This window comes from Gymnoscopelus microlampas (assembly GCF_963454915.1).
Source record: "Gymnoscopelus microlampas genome assembly, chromosome: 2".
Classification (NCBI taxonomy): domain Eukaryota; kingdom Metazoa; phylum Chordata; class Actinopteri; order Myctophiformes; family Myctophidae; genus Gymnoscopelus; species Gymnoscopelus microlampas.
The window spans coordinates 7,695,646-7,713,252 of record NC_139939.1 but is presented as its reverse complement, the minus strand read 5'-3'; the positions used below and the strand labels follow the sequence as shown (position 1 = coordinate 7,713,252).

Here is a 17,607-nt window from a genome sequence, read left to right as displayed (position 1 = left end):
CGATTAACACGACAAAAGCGAACTGTGCATAAAACAAACAAACAAACAAACAAACAAACGCACGGCGGCAGCGAGCCCAGGCAGCCAGTCCTCCCGTCACTCCGACAAGACGCCAAGTTTCCTCACCCCGGTAGAGTGACGTCACGCCATTCATAAAAGCCAGTGTGGCTGGCCACCGTCATCACATGAATGAACTGACACATATAATAAGTCAAGGGTAGTGGCGATGCACCGCTAATCGCCACAGCATGCACGCACGCACACACTCTTAATCCTCTTTGACTTTCTTTATTAAACTATTTACTGTCTCTAGATAAATACATGAAATATAAACAAGAAAGTGAACGTAGTGTTGCATCTCATGTGCAACACATTTTTGTCATTTTGAAGTCACTTTCATCGTGCAACGTGTGGTTTTACACTTGCTTGTTGCACAAAGCATAAATGTACCTTTTAATTCCTTTGTTTCCTCTTTGTCTTCTAAACTGTTGATGTTTTTTTTATCTGAACAGGTTTAACATCAGTCCTCTGTCTGTCAACATCAGCACTACAGAGTTCAGCCTACTCACCAGCCTACCCGCGGTATGCACGCACACACACACACACACACACACACACACACACACACACACACACACACACACACACACACACACACACACACACACACACACTGACTACAGTCCGTCCGGCTGTTTCTTTGAGTATTTTGGGAGAGACCAGTTGTACAGACTGTAGATATTTAAAGCTACAGACAGGGACTTATTTTAGTGAATGTTATTTTAACCAATCTGTACGTTAGAGTGCACACTACTTTATATTATAACTAGTACGTATGCTGTGTTTGCTCTTCTATGGAGGAATGTAGACCCTGGAGACTGGTAGGACATCTCCTGGTTGACAATGTCAATAAAGTTATTTGAAGCAGCCGACGCACCGGATTGGACACTATATGTGCCGCCATCTTTGCTGTAGTTTGGACATCATTGCAATGAACACTCTCCGTTGGGAGAGGGAGACAACATACATGAAATACATACACGTACATACGGATTATAACTTAAATATCAGTGCTCCAATTAACACATGTGATGCATTATCAGGCTTCTGATTGGTCCCCTGACCGACCAACCAGCAAGCTCCTTCTGCCTTGTTCCGCCCTGATTCCGCTTCCTTCTGGTTGTTTATCCTGAGTTTGCTAAAAACTTGAAAAATATCCAGTTCTTGGAATAAAACATGTTATGCACCCGAGATGTTCCTTTTTTACTGAGGCCAAGTTTAAAATAAGAACTGAATACATTAAATATCAATATCAAAGGCAACTGAAAAACAAGTTTTTTTCCCAATGGTATTGGATGGAGAGAGAGGTTTGTTGTTCAACCAAGCAGCAACAACCAATGGGTGCGGAACCGGGGCGGAACCACGGGCGGGACTTGGACAAAAGGTTCATGGATAGTCATCATACATTGTAGTGCGCTTTGGAGAATGGAGCTCCATTTACCATGTACTGTATAAGTACTGTTAATTCAACTGTGCCCTCTGTACCAACTGACTTCCTTCCTCGTGTGTGTGTGTGTGTGTGTGTGTGTGTGTGTGTGTGTGTGTGTGTGTGTGTGTGTGTGTGTGCGTAGTCTTTAGACGGCGTACAGGGGGTGAAAGGTTCAGGGGTTCTCCGCTTGACCCTGCAGCCCTGGGAGAGCAGAGAGGTGGCGGTGATGTTCACCCCATCTGAACACAAACACACAACCACCATCCTCATCATCAGGTACACACACGCACACACGCACGCACGCACGCACGCACGCACGCACGCACGCACGCACGCACGCACGCACGCACACGCACACACACACTACTCATCAGGTACACAAGCGCACTCACACTTGTAGTTTGTTTTCCCGGTGCAGATTAAAAACGACAAACATTAAAACTGGGAAAGCATCTTTTGTTTGGCTATTCAAAGATATACAAGCTCACAGCACGTCACTTTGTGCCACGCTGCAAGCTTCTCAGTCACCACGACATTTGGATTCCGTAGAAGTCAGCATGTCTTCTATGGAAGCGTGTCATGCACCGAAAATAGCTTACAACACGCCGCCCTGAGACGTGTTGCGCATATTAGGCCAACAAAAGTCTTTTTTTTTTTTTTTACATTTTTGAAGAATTTTGAAAGTGTTTGTAAAATGATGAATAATGTTGCATTGTTTTACACAAATGGCAGGCTTGCATAAGGATGAACTTATTAGTAAGCAACCCAAGCTGCAGCTAATTAATAATGGGTGTGTTCAATGTACTGTAGGTGTGTAAATGTGACAATACTGTTGACTACTGTCCATGCTTGCACATGGACACACCTAAATCTAACACACACGTTATATTAATTTAATTAGCTGCAGTTGTGTTGTTTTTAATCCGCTGTAGTCTTTTAACCTGAACTGATAGACAAACTACAAAATCAGTCTAAGGTTTCACGCCCATTTAACATTGTGTGTGTGTGTGTTTGCGTTGCGTTCCAGGAACAACCTGACGGTGTTTGACATGGTGACAGTGAGGGGCCACGGGGCCAAGGAGCTGCTCAGGGTGGGGGGCAAACTGCCGGGGCCCGGGGCCTCACTGCGCTTCAACGTACCCCAGTCTACTCTGATGGAGTGTAGAGATGGTGAGACGCACTGCTTTTGTATGAGAAATATCGTTGCAGTTACAGTTGCACTCGAAATGATTCACCCCCACTGCAAATTCGTTTTATTGGCCAAATGCATAAACTGTCAGCTGTTTGCAATAAACAAATCAAACGAGAACCATTTAAATAGCTCACCATGAAACTAATATTACAAGTGGTTTCCCCATTTCCAACACAAAATGCCACTTTCAATGACTACTGTAGTCTCAAAAATGATTCTGACCCTTCATGACAAGCCTCTTCAGTACTTAGTAGAGCACCCTTTTGCTGTTATGACCTGCTTCAAATGTGACACATAGCCAGACACTAGCTTCTGACAGCTTTGTCCAGTACTAAAGATGCTTGGTTGAATAATCTTTAGACATTGGAAGTGGCGTTTTGTGTTGAATGTGGAGAAACCACTTGTAACATAACTAGAAAACCTCTAGAGTTCGACACCGCGGGTTGAAGGGCTCCCTTCTTTTGGCCTTGTTTTCATAAACCTGGTTGCTTGTTTCTCGCGCACAATCTGGCAACACTGATACCGGCGGTGTAGAAGACCGCACGGACAAACCGTGAAAGTACAAAGGCACAGTAACAACCCTAACCCTAACCCTAACACACACACGCACACACACACACAGGGCGTACACACACTCGCACAACGTTGAAAGAAGGAAGAAGCAGCTCTGAGTACCTTTTTGTGCGTGAGCCAAAGGGCAGTGATGTCCGGTTGAGGTGGAGATGGAGCCTTTTTAAATGGCCGGCGTTCGAGGGGCACGGTGGCGCAGTCGGTAGCGCTGTCGCCTCACAGCAACAAGGTCCTGGGTTCGATTCCCGCTGGGGACGCTGTGGGCGCTGGGGGCGTGTCCTCTCCTCCGCGTCATCAGCGCCCATACCCTAGGTGGGGTTGGCGAAAGGGCCTACTCTGTGTGGAGTTTTCATGTTCTCCCTGTGTCTCCTAGGGTAGTTAATACCCTCACAAAAACATGTAGTAATCCTGGTCACTATACCGCCTCCCCATGACAGCCGGGGCGCCTGATGGAGGGGAAGGGAACTGGTTGGAATAACGTGTTCCTTCCACGCGCTATGTCCTACCGGGGAAACTCCCCCCTGTCAGGTGACAAGAAGGTCAGTTGGCTCTCATGCACTGAAGGAAGCATGAGCTCGGCCCAGGCCTCCCCAGGCTGTGGGGGACTAGTGTAGCGCTCGTGTAGGGCTGGTGTAGCGCCCAGGATCACTTAGGAAATTGGCACCGGGTGAAAAAAATGGGTTACAAAAATCGCGGGATTAAAAAAAAAAAAAAAAAAAAGGCCGGTGTTCGTTTTCGCTCGGCTCTAGTCGGCTGCACTCGGCTTAAAAGTACCCGTATGAGAGTAGACGTAGACGACCGACCGCACACCGACCGCCGCGCATGCGCGGGACTCTCAATTGTATTTTAGGATATAAGAGCTATTTTAATTATTCTTGTTTGATTTGTTCATTGCAACCAGCTGACAGTTTGTGAATTTTTCCAATAACCCCAATTTGCATGGTTAAATTGAGGGTATATGAAATGCATCATTACCATTTATATGTAAAACATCCTTATTCTTATAGTTTACTGAACCCGACTAAACTGTCCTCCTCGTGTCCTATAGGCCTGCGTACCAACAAGCCGCTGTTCGCCATCAGGAAGAGCTTCAAGGTGGAGAACGCAGGGGAGCTTCCTCTGACCGTGATGTCCATGAACATCAACGGGTACAAGTGTCAGGGCTTCGGCTTCGAGGTGCTGCAGTGTCACCCCTTCAGTCTGGACCACAACTCCTCCTCTGAGATCACCATTGCGTAAGTAACACTTTACGTTCCACCATGTCGGGTAAAAAATGTCCAAAACTGTTACTTTTCAGGATTCAAATTCAAAAGTAGCAGATCTACAAGCTAGAAACGCGTCGCTTCGCGCCGCGTTTCGAGCTTGTAGATCTGCTACTTTTGATGCTTTTGTGTGACGCTGTAGTGTGATCAAGTTGGGCGTTGATTTACGAAAAAACACAAAAAGTTAGACTATGGAGATAAGAGGTTTCTGCCCGACAGCAACGATATACTGATAGATTAGACCGGCGACGCGTCACCGCCAAAGCTCCGCCCCTTCTCGGGGGCGGGGCATGCTCTTAGCAGAAGCAGTAGCAGAATAGCAGATGTAAACAACGAACGGATCCAGTTAAGTTAAATTTGCAGTGATGACGAACACTTTTTCTTTTTTTTGCGTCATCAGTCAGTTCACTATGCAAACAATACTGTATACTGCATTCGCATAAAAACAACAAGAATAATAAATACGACATAGTTATGACCAAAAAAGGTATAGGCTGAAGCTAAATAGCTTATTCTGCCTACCCTTTCATTAAAAGTACATTCATGACAAATAAAGAAAACAGTTTAAGTCTCAAAATAATTAAAACAGGAGAAGAAAGTGTGTGTGTGTGTGTGTGTGTGTGTGTGTGTGTGTGTGTGTGTGTGTGTGTGTGTGTGCGCGCGCAGTGTTTCCCCTATATGCATTAAGCAGTGGCGTGCCGCCACCCCTTAAATCTGGCCGCCACAGTATCATTAAAAAAAAAAATGTAATCATGGACATATCCGTGATTGGCAGGTAATGTGTTAAGTAAGAAGTGTGAGTACTTCCTCCACCAATGTCTTTTTTGTTATGTATGACAGTTTGTCTATACTACTTGGTCTAATAAAAGTATGTTTTCCTAAATCTGGAGACAATTCATATGTAAACTATACAGATATGTTCCTGCTCATTACTTTGCACATGTACTATAAGTTTGTGTTTGAGCACAAATATGCATTTTGAGAACCCAGAAATTGTCGGCGCGCACGCGCGCCAAATCATTTCTGCATCCCACGCATCCTCTCTGCATTCCACGCATCCTCCCCCACACCTTCAGCTTCTGGCTAGGGGAAAACACTGTACTGTGTAACTCAGTACATTACTTTTACTTCCTCTTTCATACTTACTGTACGCCTCGTTTTCCTTGAACTTGTGTGAGATGTCCGTAAATTCACTTTAGTCCAGTGCTTCTCAACCTGTGGGCAGGGGCCCGCTGATGGGCCGCGGGGATATTGCAAGTGGGCCCGCAAATAATTTGGAGAAACGCTAAGACTTTAATGATAAAATAACATTAATACAAAAAAGCGATACCAATCAATAAGAACTTAAAGTATACTGCATTAGTGCCCTTGATCCAAGGTGGAACACAACCCATTGACTGATACTTCAAATAAACATGCTCTAAAAATGAACACGACGCACGCACGCACGCACGCACGCACGCACACACACACACACACACACGCACACACACACACACACACACACACACACACACACACACACACACACACACACACTTTCACTTCCCTACGCCCTAACTTTCTCTATCTGTCTGTCTTTCTCCACACACACACACACACACACACACACACACACGCACTGTGTTCCTCTCTGTCTCACCTTCTTTCAGTTCAGTTCAGTTGAAACACTCACAAAGGTCCTCCAAATTACCACAGTAGACAATTAATTCACTGTTGTTACGAGGAAGAGCATTTTAAAACACGTTGCATCTCTCTCTCTCTCTCTCTCTCTCTCTCTCTCCATCCACCAGGTTCACTCCAGACTTCACCTCCTCCTGGGTGATCAGGGACCTGACGTTGGTGACGTCTCGCGGCTCCTCGTTCCCGTTCACGCTCAACGTGACGCTGCCTCACCACATGCTGCCCCTGTGTGCCCAGGTGGTCCCTGGGCCCAGCTGGGAGGACACCTTCTGGGTGTTCACCCTCATCTTCACCTGGTCAGCACCCCAACACCACCCCACCATCTACTCTGTCACTTTAGGCCTGTCACAATTATTACATAGTCGCCTGATCGCAATAGGCTCTATGCACAGCAGCCGTATTGGAAAGAAAATGGGCCTCTTCCTTACTGCACTGGTCTCACAGGTGTCGCCCAGTGATACTAATGAAGGCTCTGTTCCATTCTGGGTCAGGGTGCTGATAGTGTGCATGTTGGCTCACTGGAAACAGTGGGTCTCAACGTGTGGCTCATGGTTCTATGAGGGGGTTCCAAATGGCCCCTTACGGGTGTGTAACTCTATAAGAGTGTACAAATGGAACCAAATAGACCCTTCTTAGAGTTACAGTATGGGGGTCCTTGAAACTTTAAGCCACTGTGCTACACTAAATGGAACAGACCCTTAATTAGTATAATGGTATTGCTACGTTTACTTTAGTAAAACATCTTGAGTATTTCTTCCAAGACCTTCTATGACAATTGGGGCTGGCATAGCTGAATGGGTAGAGAGCCCGCCTGGGAAGCAGAAGTTCCCAGGTTCGATTCCGTTAAATGTCTTGCTCAGGGACACCTTGGCCCCAGGCACACATTGCCGGGGCCAAGGTGTCCCTGAGCAAGACATTTAACCCCTAACTGCTCCTTGAGGCGCTGCCCCCCGTAGCCCCCACTGCTCCTGATACTTAGGATGGTTAAATGCAGATACCACGGCCTGGGCCGTAGCGTGACGGTCCAGGCACCCTAGGCTGCAATGCCAGCCTGACAGCGTGTCGCGGGTTCGACTCCCGTTCCCGGCGACCTTTGCTGCATGTCACCCCCCATCTCTATCCCCATTTCCTGTCAGCCTACTTTCCCTGTCCCTCTCTAAATAAAGGTATAAAAAGCCCCCAAAAACAATCTTAAAAAAAAAAAAAAAAAAATGCAGATACCACACTGTATATGCAAATACAGTGACAAATACCACCAAGGAGTGCGGACCAAATTATTAATTAGTTGTATCACTATACTACTACTACTACTTGATTTGTAGTAGTAGCGATTTTCATTATGCTAAGTGTGTGTACTGTGTGTGTTTTGGTTTCAGTTTCTCTCTGTTGGGGGTGTGTCTGATGGCGTTCCACCAGGCTCAGTGTGTGTACTGTGTGTGTTTTACAGTTTCTCTCTGTTGGGGGTGTGTCTGATGGCGTTCCACCAGGCTCAGTACATCCTGACAGAGTTCTCCTCCCCCGGCGTCAGGATCAACCACAGCAACGCCGGTCTGTCCAGAGACCAGCACCCTGTCAACAACATCACCCCCAACGGAGTCAGGTACACACTGGCCCTCATTTATCAACGCAGCGTATAAACCGCCATATATTTTTCCATATATTCGGCCGTACACCAACGTCAAAGTCACATTTATCAACGCATCCTACACAGCTGATCCGAGCGTACACTTGGTCCCAGCGTTGATAAATGTCACGGCTGAATTTAAATAACACGCCCTTAAATTTTCTCAAAACGCCCCGATTTTGCGACATGAAGACGAACCAGAATACGACCAAAGACATGAAAAGCCAATAAGAAACAGGTTCCCCCGCTGGCCTCGCCGCATACGCACACGCCTCTCTCTCTCGCTCTCTCTCGCTCTCTCTCACACACACACACACACACACACACACACACACACACACACACACACACACACACACGCGCCCGCCCAACTTTGTCTTTCATGTCCGTGTCCGTAGCGTAGCGGTACATGAGACTCGGGCGGAATGCAGTGATTCCGTGCCGCCACGTTAATATTGGAGCGTCGGGTTTATATCCTTAACCCAGCCAGGTTGTGTAGCCTACATAACTCTCTATGACATAACTCCATAACATAGGACAAGCTACTGTAAGTTTGGAGACCTCACTGTCAGTGAAAAGATGGTCGGGGCTCCCGAAAATTCTCTCGCAGAAGCACTGCTGCGCTGCCGCGCTGAAAATAGCAGATCTACAAGCTCACAACGCGTCGCAATGCGACCTGTTGTGAGCTTGTAGATCTGCTATTTTCAAATAGCCAATGCAGCCATGCAGATCTGCAAGCTTAACCGAATGACTGTTAAAGCAGTTTGTTTAAATTACTTTATAAGATGTTATATTTTCACAGGGATTATTTATTAGTGTAGATATACATTTTGGAGTGGATATATGTGTCCAGATGCCTCTCAGACAGTCAAACAATGCTGCTCTGCAGGTCTAGAATGGAATAAACGGGCGCAGCCAACGTCAACAACTGGTCTCGACCAGACGTGAGATCTCAGCGTAAAGTAGGATGAAGCCCACGTCAGGATATATTGATAAATGCCGAAAGGTGCGGTGATTACGCTGTACGCTCATTATTCGGGCTGCACCGCGTTGATAAATGAGGGCCACTCTGTTCCACTACGAAGGGTTAACCCAGAACCCAGAACCAGTTTCCATTGTAACCAGAATTACATTACAGTCATTTAGCAGACATTACATTACATTACAGTCATTTAGCAGACGCCTTTATGCAAAGGGACTTAAAATAAGTGCATTCAACATAGGTAGACAAGAAAACTACTAATCACCAGAAGTCTTAAGTGCATTCTCTTCTAAAACAAGCAACTAAGGGTATAGCTAGTGCTACGGTAATAATGCAATATATCAGCTACCTACTTTCTTAACCAGATGAGACAAATAGGAAAATCAAATGAGCAAGAGTTAAAACAAATAAGTGTATCAAATAAACAAGATCCAATAAAACAAGAGCTCATACAAATAATTGACAACAAGTAGGCAAGGCAAAGAGGAAGGGTCAGGGTAGTGTTTCCTGAAGAGGTGGGTTTTCAGCCTGCGGCGAAAGATGGGCAGAATCACCCCTGAAGGGGGGGTGGTATGTCGTTAAAAAATACCTCATGAAAATAGCAGATCTACAAGATCACAACGAGTTGCGTTCTGTCTTGTTGTGAGCTTGTAGATCTGCTATTTTCGCTAGATTAGAAATAAAAAAGGAAAACATAAGTTCTGAGTTTTTGGTTCCCAGAACTCTAGTGCTACAAGTTAGGTTCTGAGAACCAAGAGCCAAACAAAGCTGGTGTAATGCGCCCCCGTGTGGGCTAGTCTGAACTGCATGTAGGTGTCCAAGAATCAGAGGAGTGATGTTTAGTGTTAAGATGACAGCTGTTGTCAGTAGATTCCAGTGGTGTAAAGTAACTAAGTATATGTACACAAGTACTGTACTTACTAGTATTATACAATTTTGAGGTATTTTTTACTTTACTGGAGTATTTCCAGTTTTCAGTACTTTTACTTCTACTCCACTACATCTCAAAGGCAACTCCACTACAATTATTTGAAAACTTTCTAGTTACTTTGTAGATTTAGATTATTATTACAAACTATACATTAACCACTTCAGCCCTATATACATTTCTGTCATTTGAAAATAGCAGATCTACAAGCTCACAATGTGTCGCGATAATAATAATTGTTTTATACGATCTGTGGATCGTTTCTCTTAGCCAGTGGAGCTTTAGTTACCGTGAGCTGTGTTTTCTTTTTCTGTTTTTTTTTTCGATCTTCAAATCATACAATCTCTTAAAATCAGCGTGAGTTTCCTTTTTGTTATTAGCGCGGTAGTTCCTGGCCAAACAGGAAACCGGTGCATTTCCGCTTCCGTTTTCCGGCTACATCACGTCATTTTCACGGGAAAGACACCCCTATCACCGTTCAATAGAAAATATATGTATAAAAGGCTTTCAGGGGTGAAATTCATGGAGTGGGTGTTGTGAAACTCTTGCCACTCACAAAAGATATACAATTTAACTTTAGTTTTGTTGAAAAAGTGACCTAGTATTACTTTAAGTAAAACATTTGAGTACTTTTTCCACCACTTGTAGATTCCATACATTTACAACTACCGCCAATGCATTTATTTCATAAAATGGACTGACAGCGTAGCAAACCGCAGTAATAGAAGCTCCAGTAATTTTGTAATTAATATGTTGTCATTGTTTGTGTTTTTAACAGTAAAACCAAGGGCAGCTGCAAGAGCTACGTCGACTCTGGCCACACCTCCGACAAAGGGAAGGGGCGGGGCTCTCCGGCGCTGGCCAATAGCGGCAGCGCGCCTCGGACCCAGTCCTCCAATAAGAAAGGCTCGTCCGGGTCCGGGTCGGGTTCCGGTTCCGGCTCCACCTCCTCCTCCTCCCAGCCTCAGAAGAAACACCGCGTCTCGCTGTTCTACACCAAGTACAAACCCGGCTCCTCCGCCGTAACCGCGGCGACCGCCGCCGAGGAGGAGGAACAACGTGACGACCTCAGCCCCGCCCCCCCGCTGACGCCGGACCCCGACGTCTGCAACAACAACGAGCCCCTGTTCCCCCCCGCACCGCACGACAAGAACACCATGACCACAGCAACGCACTTTAACCCTGTGAGTAGTATGGTCTCTCAGGCCAAACAACTATTCCACAATATTCAAGTGCTACATAGAGTCTGTAGCTACGCCTCCTGAAAGCAGAGAACGGAAACTGTCGTCTGTTCGTCGTTTCCGTTCATCTATTTAAAAAATATTTTTTAATTACTCTTTCTGCTAAGCAACAAGCTTACAGTAGGATACATTTACATGACTGCAAAGACTCCTATACCTGCCTATCGCACCAGGTTTATTGGCAGCAATGTCTGGCAGTAGCACTCGTCTTGCCTCGTTTAGCATGCATTTGAATGAATGAATGGTTTTATTTTGGTCTTAAGCCATGTACAGAGTTAGTCACAACAAAAATTACAAGTACAATACTTGTACAAGTACAATATATTTATCTACTATGTTATCTTTAAACATTGTCTTGAATTTATAGCTTTAGCCTCATCTAGTAGGCATTTAGCTATTACTTCTTCCGCCATTGCTGTTTTCATCAGTGTTTGAAGTCAACGCAGTACTGGACAACCTGCTTCTGATTAGGTTTGGTCAGTGTGCAGTTCCAAAGTATATAGGGGTTTAAGTGGTTAAATGATAACTTATATTACACATAAGACGAAACAAACATGTCCTAATCGTGCATATAAATGTGGGTCTCACAGGATTTTAAGGAAGACGCCCAGATTCAGTTGCAGTTGGAGCTGGAGCCGGCAGAAGACAATATGTTTCCCATGGAAGCGCCTGCCGGGTTCCCAGACAACGTCACCGTGGGCCCAGGCCCCAGGCCGGGCCTGCTGCTCTGCAGCCCCGCCACGCACAGCCTCAGCAGCCCGGACAGCGTCACCGTGGGCCCAGGCCCCAGGCCGGGCCTGCTGCTCTGCAGCCCGGCTACGCACAGCCTCAGCAGCACCGAGAGATACACCGACAGCAAGACTGACTCATCCCAGCTGGAGGTGAGGATGGAGGACTTCTCGTTATTTGATTTTGTATTTCTTAACTCATTCACTGCCATTCACTAAATAGCCCAAAAAGCTCAGACTGCCAAGATTTTGCGATGTTCTTACCTTTTCAAGTAGTCACAGAATATTTATCTCCAGTATGATCGATCCCCTGATGGTTGATAATCACGGAGGGTTTCACTGTGCTTCCGTGATAAAAAGAAATGTCATCGCGATTCCCGTTCGCTTGTTATACACTGTTGAAAATAGCTCAATGTTTCGCTCAAAAATACATAGTAAAACACAGGAGCCGAGATTCAGAATATTTCCCTAATACTTTAACCAGGAAGTGAATGGAGCAGTAAATCTTTGGATCGCGTTACCTCCTGGTTCTGTGTGAAAAACGGGAAAAATGAGGAAGGAGGAATTTGTGTAAAAGTTTTTAGGGATTCAATGGTAAGAACTAATCGATTTTAAGTCAGTGGTTTTCAACCCTTTTCATATCAAGGTCCATTATTTATTTGCCATTTGAGCCATGGACCATCGTTTGATGAGATTTAGCCTCTCAGACTCAAAACTTTGAATATTTTGTTATCGTTGGATACGATTTTTTTTACGATTAATTCTGTATTTATGTGGTACCATAGGAGAGATATTAACAGGCAAACGTTGATCAAAAGAACAATTATTTAACACATTGGGTGCCAGCATTTTTTCATAACAACTTACGTTGGGTGCCAGCATTCTCACCATTGACTGCGCTTTGCTGTTTAAAGCTCTAGACTCCACGACCAGCAAATCCACGCAAAAAAAAGCATCCATTCATGTAGCGCGACGACCCTAGCTACAGCCTGGAACCATAACATTTCACTCGCGAGTTACAATGGGGGGGGATCGCGCATCACGCATGACTGGTTTTCGCCACCGGAAACAGATTCGGAGATATAGACGTTTTAAAGAAGGAAATAGACAGGAAGCGGATGGGAGCCATGTTTTTGTTTCCGGTGATCCATTTGGCCTATCCTTCTTAGGATCACAATGGATACTCCCAGAGCTGCTCCAGCCCCGCCCGTGTGGAGAAAAACGAAAAAAACAAAAAGACAGCAAAACCGAATACCCTTCGGTTTTGGCACTCCGCGTAATTATTAGCAAAACCGAATACCCTTCGGTTTTGGCACCCCATGTGTTAATTAAGTAATGCAGATGTTTAACAATAATGTAACTCTTGAGAGCGTAAAATGAAAACAAATGGACCCGGAACCATTTGTTTTCATTTTACGCTCTCCAGAGTTAAAGATCTGTAAGGGTCCATTTGGTTACCAACTCTCCATCATTTAGCTCAAAACCACCTGGAACCCCCTCAAGGACCACTGGTGGTCCCCGGACCACTGGTTGAGAACCACTGATTTAAGGGATTATTAAAAAATGCATTGATCATCGTTTCAAGGTTTAAAAGTTCAAGGTGGACGTGATTTATTTTAGCTTTGTTTGCGCGTTCGGCCCAAGGCTTGTTGCTTGATTCTGCCAGCAGTGAAAGTGGTGATAGTTTTGGAGACACCTTTTTTGAGGAGGAGGAGGTTGCGAGGTACTAGCCTTAGGAGCCAACCTCCAAGAGGTACAAACACCTCTGTAATCCCTCTCTCAGTGACCATGCATAAACGCAGCCTGTCGAAAAAGATGGCAAAACCTCTGTGACAAATTTCAGAATAGGGTCTATTCACAGCAGCCATTATTATGAATACATTCACAGGTGTTACTAATGAAGGCTCTGTTCCATTCTGGTCAAACAGAGTCAGGGTGATGATATTGTGCATGTTGGCTCACTGGAAACACTCTGTTACACCAGTGGGTCTACAGTTGGGGTCCAGGGACCCTCATGGACTTCCAAATGCCCCCTTACAGGTGTGTAACTCTGAGAGTACAAATGGAACCAAATGGACCCGTAAGGGTCCATTTGGTTCCATTTGTACACTCTCAGAGTTACGGGGGTCGTGGAAACCACTGTGCTACACTAAATGGAACAGAGCCTTCATTAGTATCATTGGTAACACCTGTGAAGGAAGTGATAATATGGCTGCTGTGCATAGAGCCTATTTCAGCGCAACAGAGGGAGATCCAGGTGGTAAAACCACTGGTTCTAACACCGTACACAATGCTTCAGCCGCTGTGTTGCTAGGCAGATTCACTGAGCGATGAGGGCAGATTATTGAGTGGACAACTTGGAAGCTACAGTATAACCCCTTGGTTGCAGCCCCTAATGTTTTCGTCTTGTGTCTCCAGACCAGAGACGACGTGAAAGCCCCGAAGAAGAAGTGCGAGAGCCCGGAGTCTGGAGGACCAACGGCAGCTAACAAAGGGAAGAAGAACCGACGCAAGACTGTAGAGCCTGGGTAAACTACTCAATTACTAAACTACCTGTACTTCAGGTAAAAATACTGACCTGTACCTCTTCATATAAACTACTGCCACAAAAGCAGTGTTTTGTCCATCTATGAATAGGTTTCACTGTTACTGTAGTATTTTATGTTGGTTTTACGCCCTCTCATTCGGCATTTTGAGCTACGTTAATGCTTTAGAATGATATTCAATATTCATTAGTAGTAGTAGTTATTTATCCAATTATACACTCAAGTGAAATAAGTTAATTGTCAGCTGTGTGTGTGTGTGTGTGTGTGTGTGTGTGTGTGAGATCTGCACGTGTTTGTGTGTTTGTGTGTGTGTGTTTGATCTGTACAGTGTTCCTGACCACAGCGTGGTCATGATGTCAGAGAGGGAGAAGGAAGCTGATTGGAGGACAGGCGAACAACGGAACGTCAACGGAACGCGAAGCAGGAACCGCTGTTCTAAGGCGGAACCCGTGAAACCAGTCCAGAACACCACCGTCCCTATCAAACACAATGGTACATAACTCTCTTCAGAACACCACACAGTACACTGCACACAATTATAGCAGGCTTTCAGGCTAACTTTTTGGTTGCACTGGTGCGCCCAACTCTTTCATTTAGGTGCTAGGCCTGTCATCTATTTCAGTGGTCCTCAACCTGTGGGTCGGGACCCCCAGGGGGGTCCCCACATGATTTTGGGTGGGTCCCCAGATGACAGTGAAAAATGTAATAAAACAAATGTGTAGCCTACCTAAAAAAAAAAAAAGTAAAGGAATGAAAAAATACCAGAAAGAGGCAAACATTGTGAAAATAGCAGATCTAAATAAGCTCACAACGCCTCGCTTTGTGATGCGTTGTCAGCTTGTAGATCAGCTATTTTCACAATATTTATCTGTGGAACCGTGTCAGACTAAATGTAATGCCTCAACTATGATTATTTTGGGGGGTCTCCAGTTCAAATATGATTATGTTGGGGGGGTCGCAGCCTGAAAAGGTTGAGAACCACTGATCTATTTTGAGATAATCGTAATTATTTTGTGGATTTGTTCAGACTCATTTCTATTCATCTCTATAAATTCATCTGTTGACAAATAGTGAAAAAAAGACAATCTTCAAGCTATACAGTATAACACCAGATGGTTCTGAGGTCTAAATCTGTCTATCATGGAAGTGTGTGGAGTAAAAATGGATGGATTGATTGATCGATTTCTTGATTGCTGTTCTTGTCATTGCGTGTGCGTGTGCGTGTGTCCGTCCCAGCAGGTGTGTGTGTGTCCCGGCCCAGGCGGAGGTGTCCAGCGGAGCGGGGAGGGGGTGTGTGTGAGTCGGGCTCAGACTCGGGCAGCTCGTCGGGCAGCGTTCGGGCCAGCAGGGGGAGCTGGAGCTCCACCAGCAGCATAGAGGGAGAGAGAGACCACCGGACAACACACTGCACTACCTCTGCTAGGAAGAGTACGCACGCGCGCGCGCACACACACACACACACACACACACACACACACACACACACACACACACACACACACACACACACACACACACACACACACACACACACTCTTGTATTGTACTATACTTTTGAGGACATTAAACATTTTATTATGGTCATTTTATGAATGCATTTTTGTCCATGTTTTTCCATTTTGAACCCTAACCCTAAAGCCTGAGCTCTTTTGGGCGCATGTGGCCCTCAAAATATAATAATAGAAGTACACACACACACACACAGTTGATCTGTTTTTATGTTACTTTCTCTCTTTCCACCTTTCTTCAATGATGAAGCGTCTATGACAACGAATTTCAGCCACATTTTGACCCCTGTAAAACCGTGCGTGTGTGTGTGTGTGTGTGTGTGTGTGTGTGTGTGTGTGTGCTCTCCAGGAGACTCCATGCAGCAGTACAACATGTACCCTGCAGAGAGAGACTGCTACCAGACTATCAACGCAAACTACAAGACCCAGAGGTACACACAATACAGAGTACAACTGCTTCCATACAACTCTTAACACAACATCATCTAGTAGACCAGTGGTTCTCACACTTTTTCATTTCAAGGACCCCCAGTTTGATATGCTTTAGGTCATGGACCCCCATTGTGGGTCCATTTGGTTCCATTAGTTAACAGACAGTAAGAGTCCATTTGGTTCCTAACTGAAACTCTCATGCATTAGCATTGTAACACATTGACCACACCTTTACTGTGGCTGCCCCCCAGACTTTGGAACAGCACCCCCCACCCCCACCCTCTTCCCCCTACATGTAATCCTTTAAAAGGATGAACCCCCAGGCTGGTTTTGTTTGTTTGTTTTCCAGTTCAGGTGAAAAACTACAGCAGATTTATTAAAAACATGGCAGGCTAGTTGGCAACGCAGCTGCAGCTAATCAAATGAATAATGGGTGTGTTGCATTTAGGTGTAGCCAGAGCCATGGGTGTACCACTGGTCATTACTGTGTACTATAACAGTGGTTCTCAAACTATGGGTCGGGTTTTGGGGGGGTCCCAAGGTTATTTACTTAATGTGCAACATTGTTTGCTCACTCGACATTAAACAAACAGTACAGTATAAGTGTATACAGGGTATGCACATGACAATTTAAAATGAAAATGAAAAGAAAAATAATAAGACCATTACTGCATCAAAAGTAATCAACAAACTATACTATGAAAATGGTCAAACATTGGCCAAATTGTAAAATATTACCCAAGAAAGAGGCACACATAGTGAAATTTAAAGAAAAAGAAGTGAAAATAGCCAATCTAGAAGCTCACAACGCCTCGCATTGTGAGCTTGTAGATTGGCTATTTCGACTATTTTCATCTGTGGAACCGAGTCAAACAAAATGTAATGCCACAACTCCTAAATCCCAAGAGCTTGTCATGGTTGGGGGTCCCCCAGCTCAAATATGATTATGTTTGGGTGGTCGCAGCTTGAAGAATGTGAGAACCACTGTACTATAAGGTCAGCCAGATGCAGACTCCCATGTTTTTAATCTGCTGTAGGTTTGGAAAATAAACTACACTCAGCCTACTGTAGGGGTTTCACCCGCCTTTGACCACCTCCAACCTGGCATGCCTACTTTGGGCATGCCATTATTAACGAACCTTTTCAAACATTACCAGTTACCAGTTTGTATTATAAAGACCTGTCTGTCTGTCTGTCTTACTGTGTTACCAGTTAGTATCATAAAGACCTGTCTGTCTGTCTGTCTTACAGTGTTACCAGTTTGTACCGTAAAGATGTGTGCCAAACTCCAGAGCCTCCGGTTCCATGTTTTAACCCCAGCTTCGCCGCTGTCACCGCTGGTCTGGACAGGAACACTGGTAAGCTCTTACTTAAACCCTGTACATACAACGGTAGAGTAAGTCACTTACTGTGACTTACCCT

The 17,607-nt window shown here is 45.1% G+C and overlaps 1 protein-coding gene across 1 annotated transcript in view; it reads left to right on the top strand.

Moving 5' to 3' along the window:
- The window catches only part of tmem131l (transmembrane 131 like), a 94,814-nt gene that overhangs the window by 62,331 nt on the left and 14,876 nt on the right, over positions 1-17,607 (top strand). Inside the window, exons 19-31 of the mRNA XM_084044521.1 lie at positions 513-582; positions 1,632-1,765; positions 2,517-2,659; positions 4,300-4,486; positions 6,307-6,492; positions 7,644-7,796; positions 10,509-10,914; positions 11,562-11,852; positions 14,118-14,227; positions 14,574-14,737; positions 15,485-15,673; positions 16,103-16,184; positions 17,437-17,543. Of these exons, the coding sequence (XP_083900647.1) occupies positions 513-582; positions 1,632-1,765; positions 2,517-2,659; positions 4,300-4,486; positions 6,307-6,492; positions 7,644-7,796; positions 10,509-10,914; positions 11,562-11,852; positions 14,118-14,227; positions 14,574-14,737; positions 15,485-15,673; positions 16,103-16,184; positions 17,437-17,543 (2,222 nt within the window). The remainder of the gene's footprint in view (positions 1-512; positions 583-1,631; positions 1,766-2,516; positions 2,660-4,299; positions 4,487-6,306; positions 6,493-7,643; positions 7,797-10,508; positions 10,915-11,561; positions 11,853-14,117; positions 14,228-14,573; positions 14,738-15,484; positions 15,674-16,102; positions 16,185-17,436; positions 17,544-17,607) is intronic.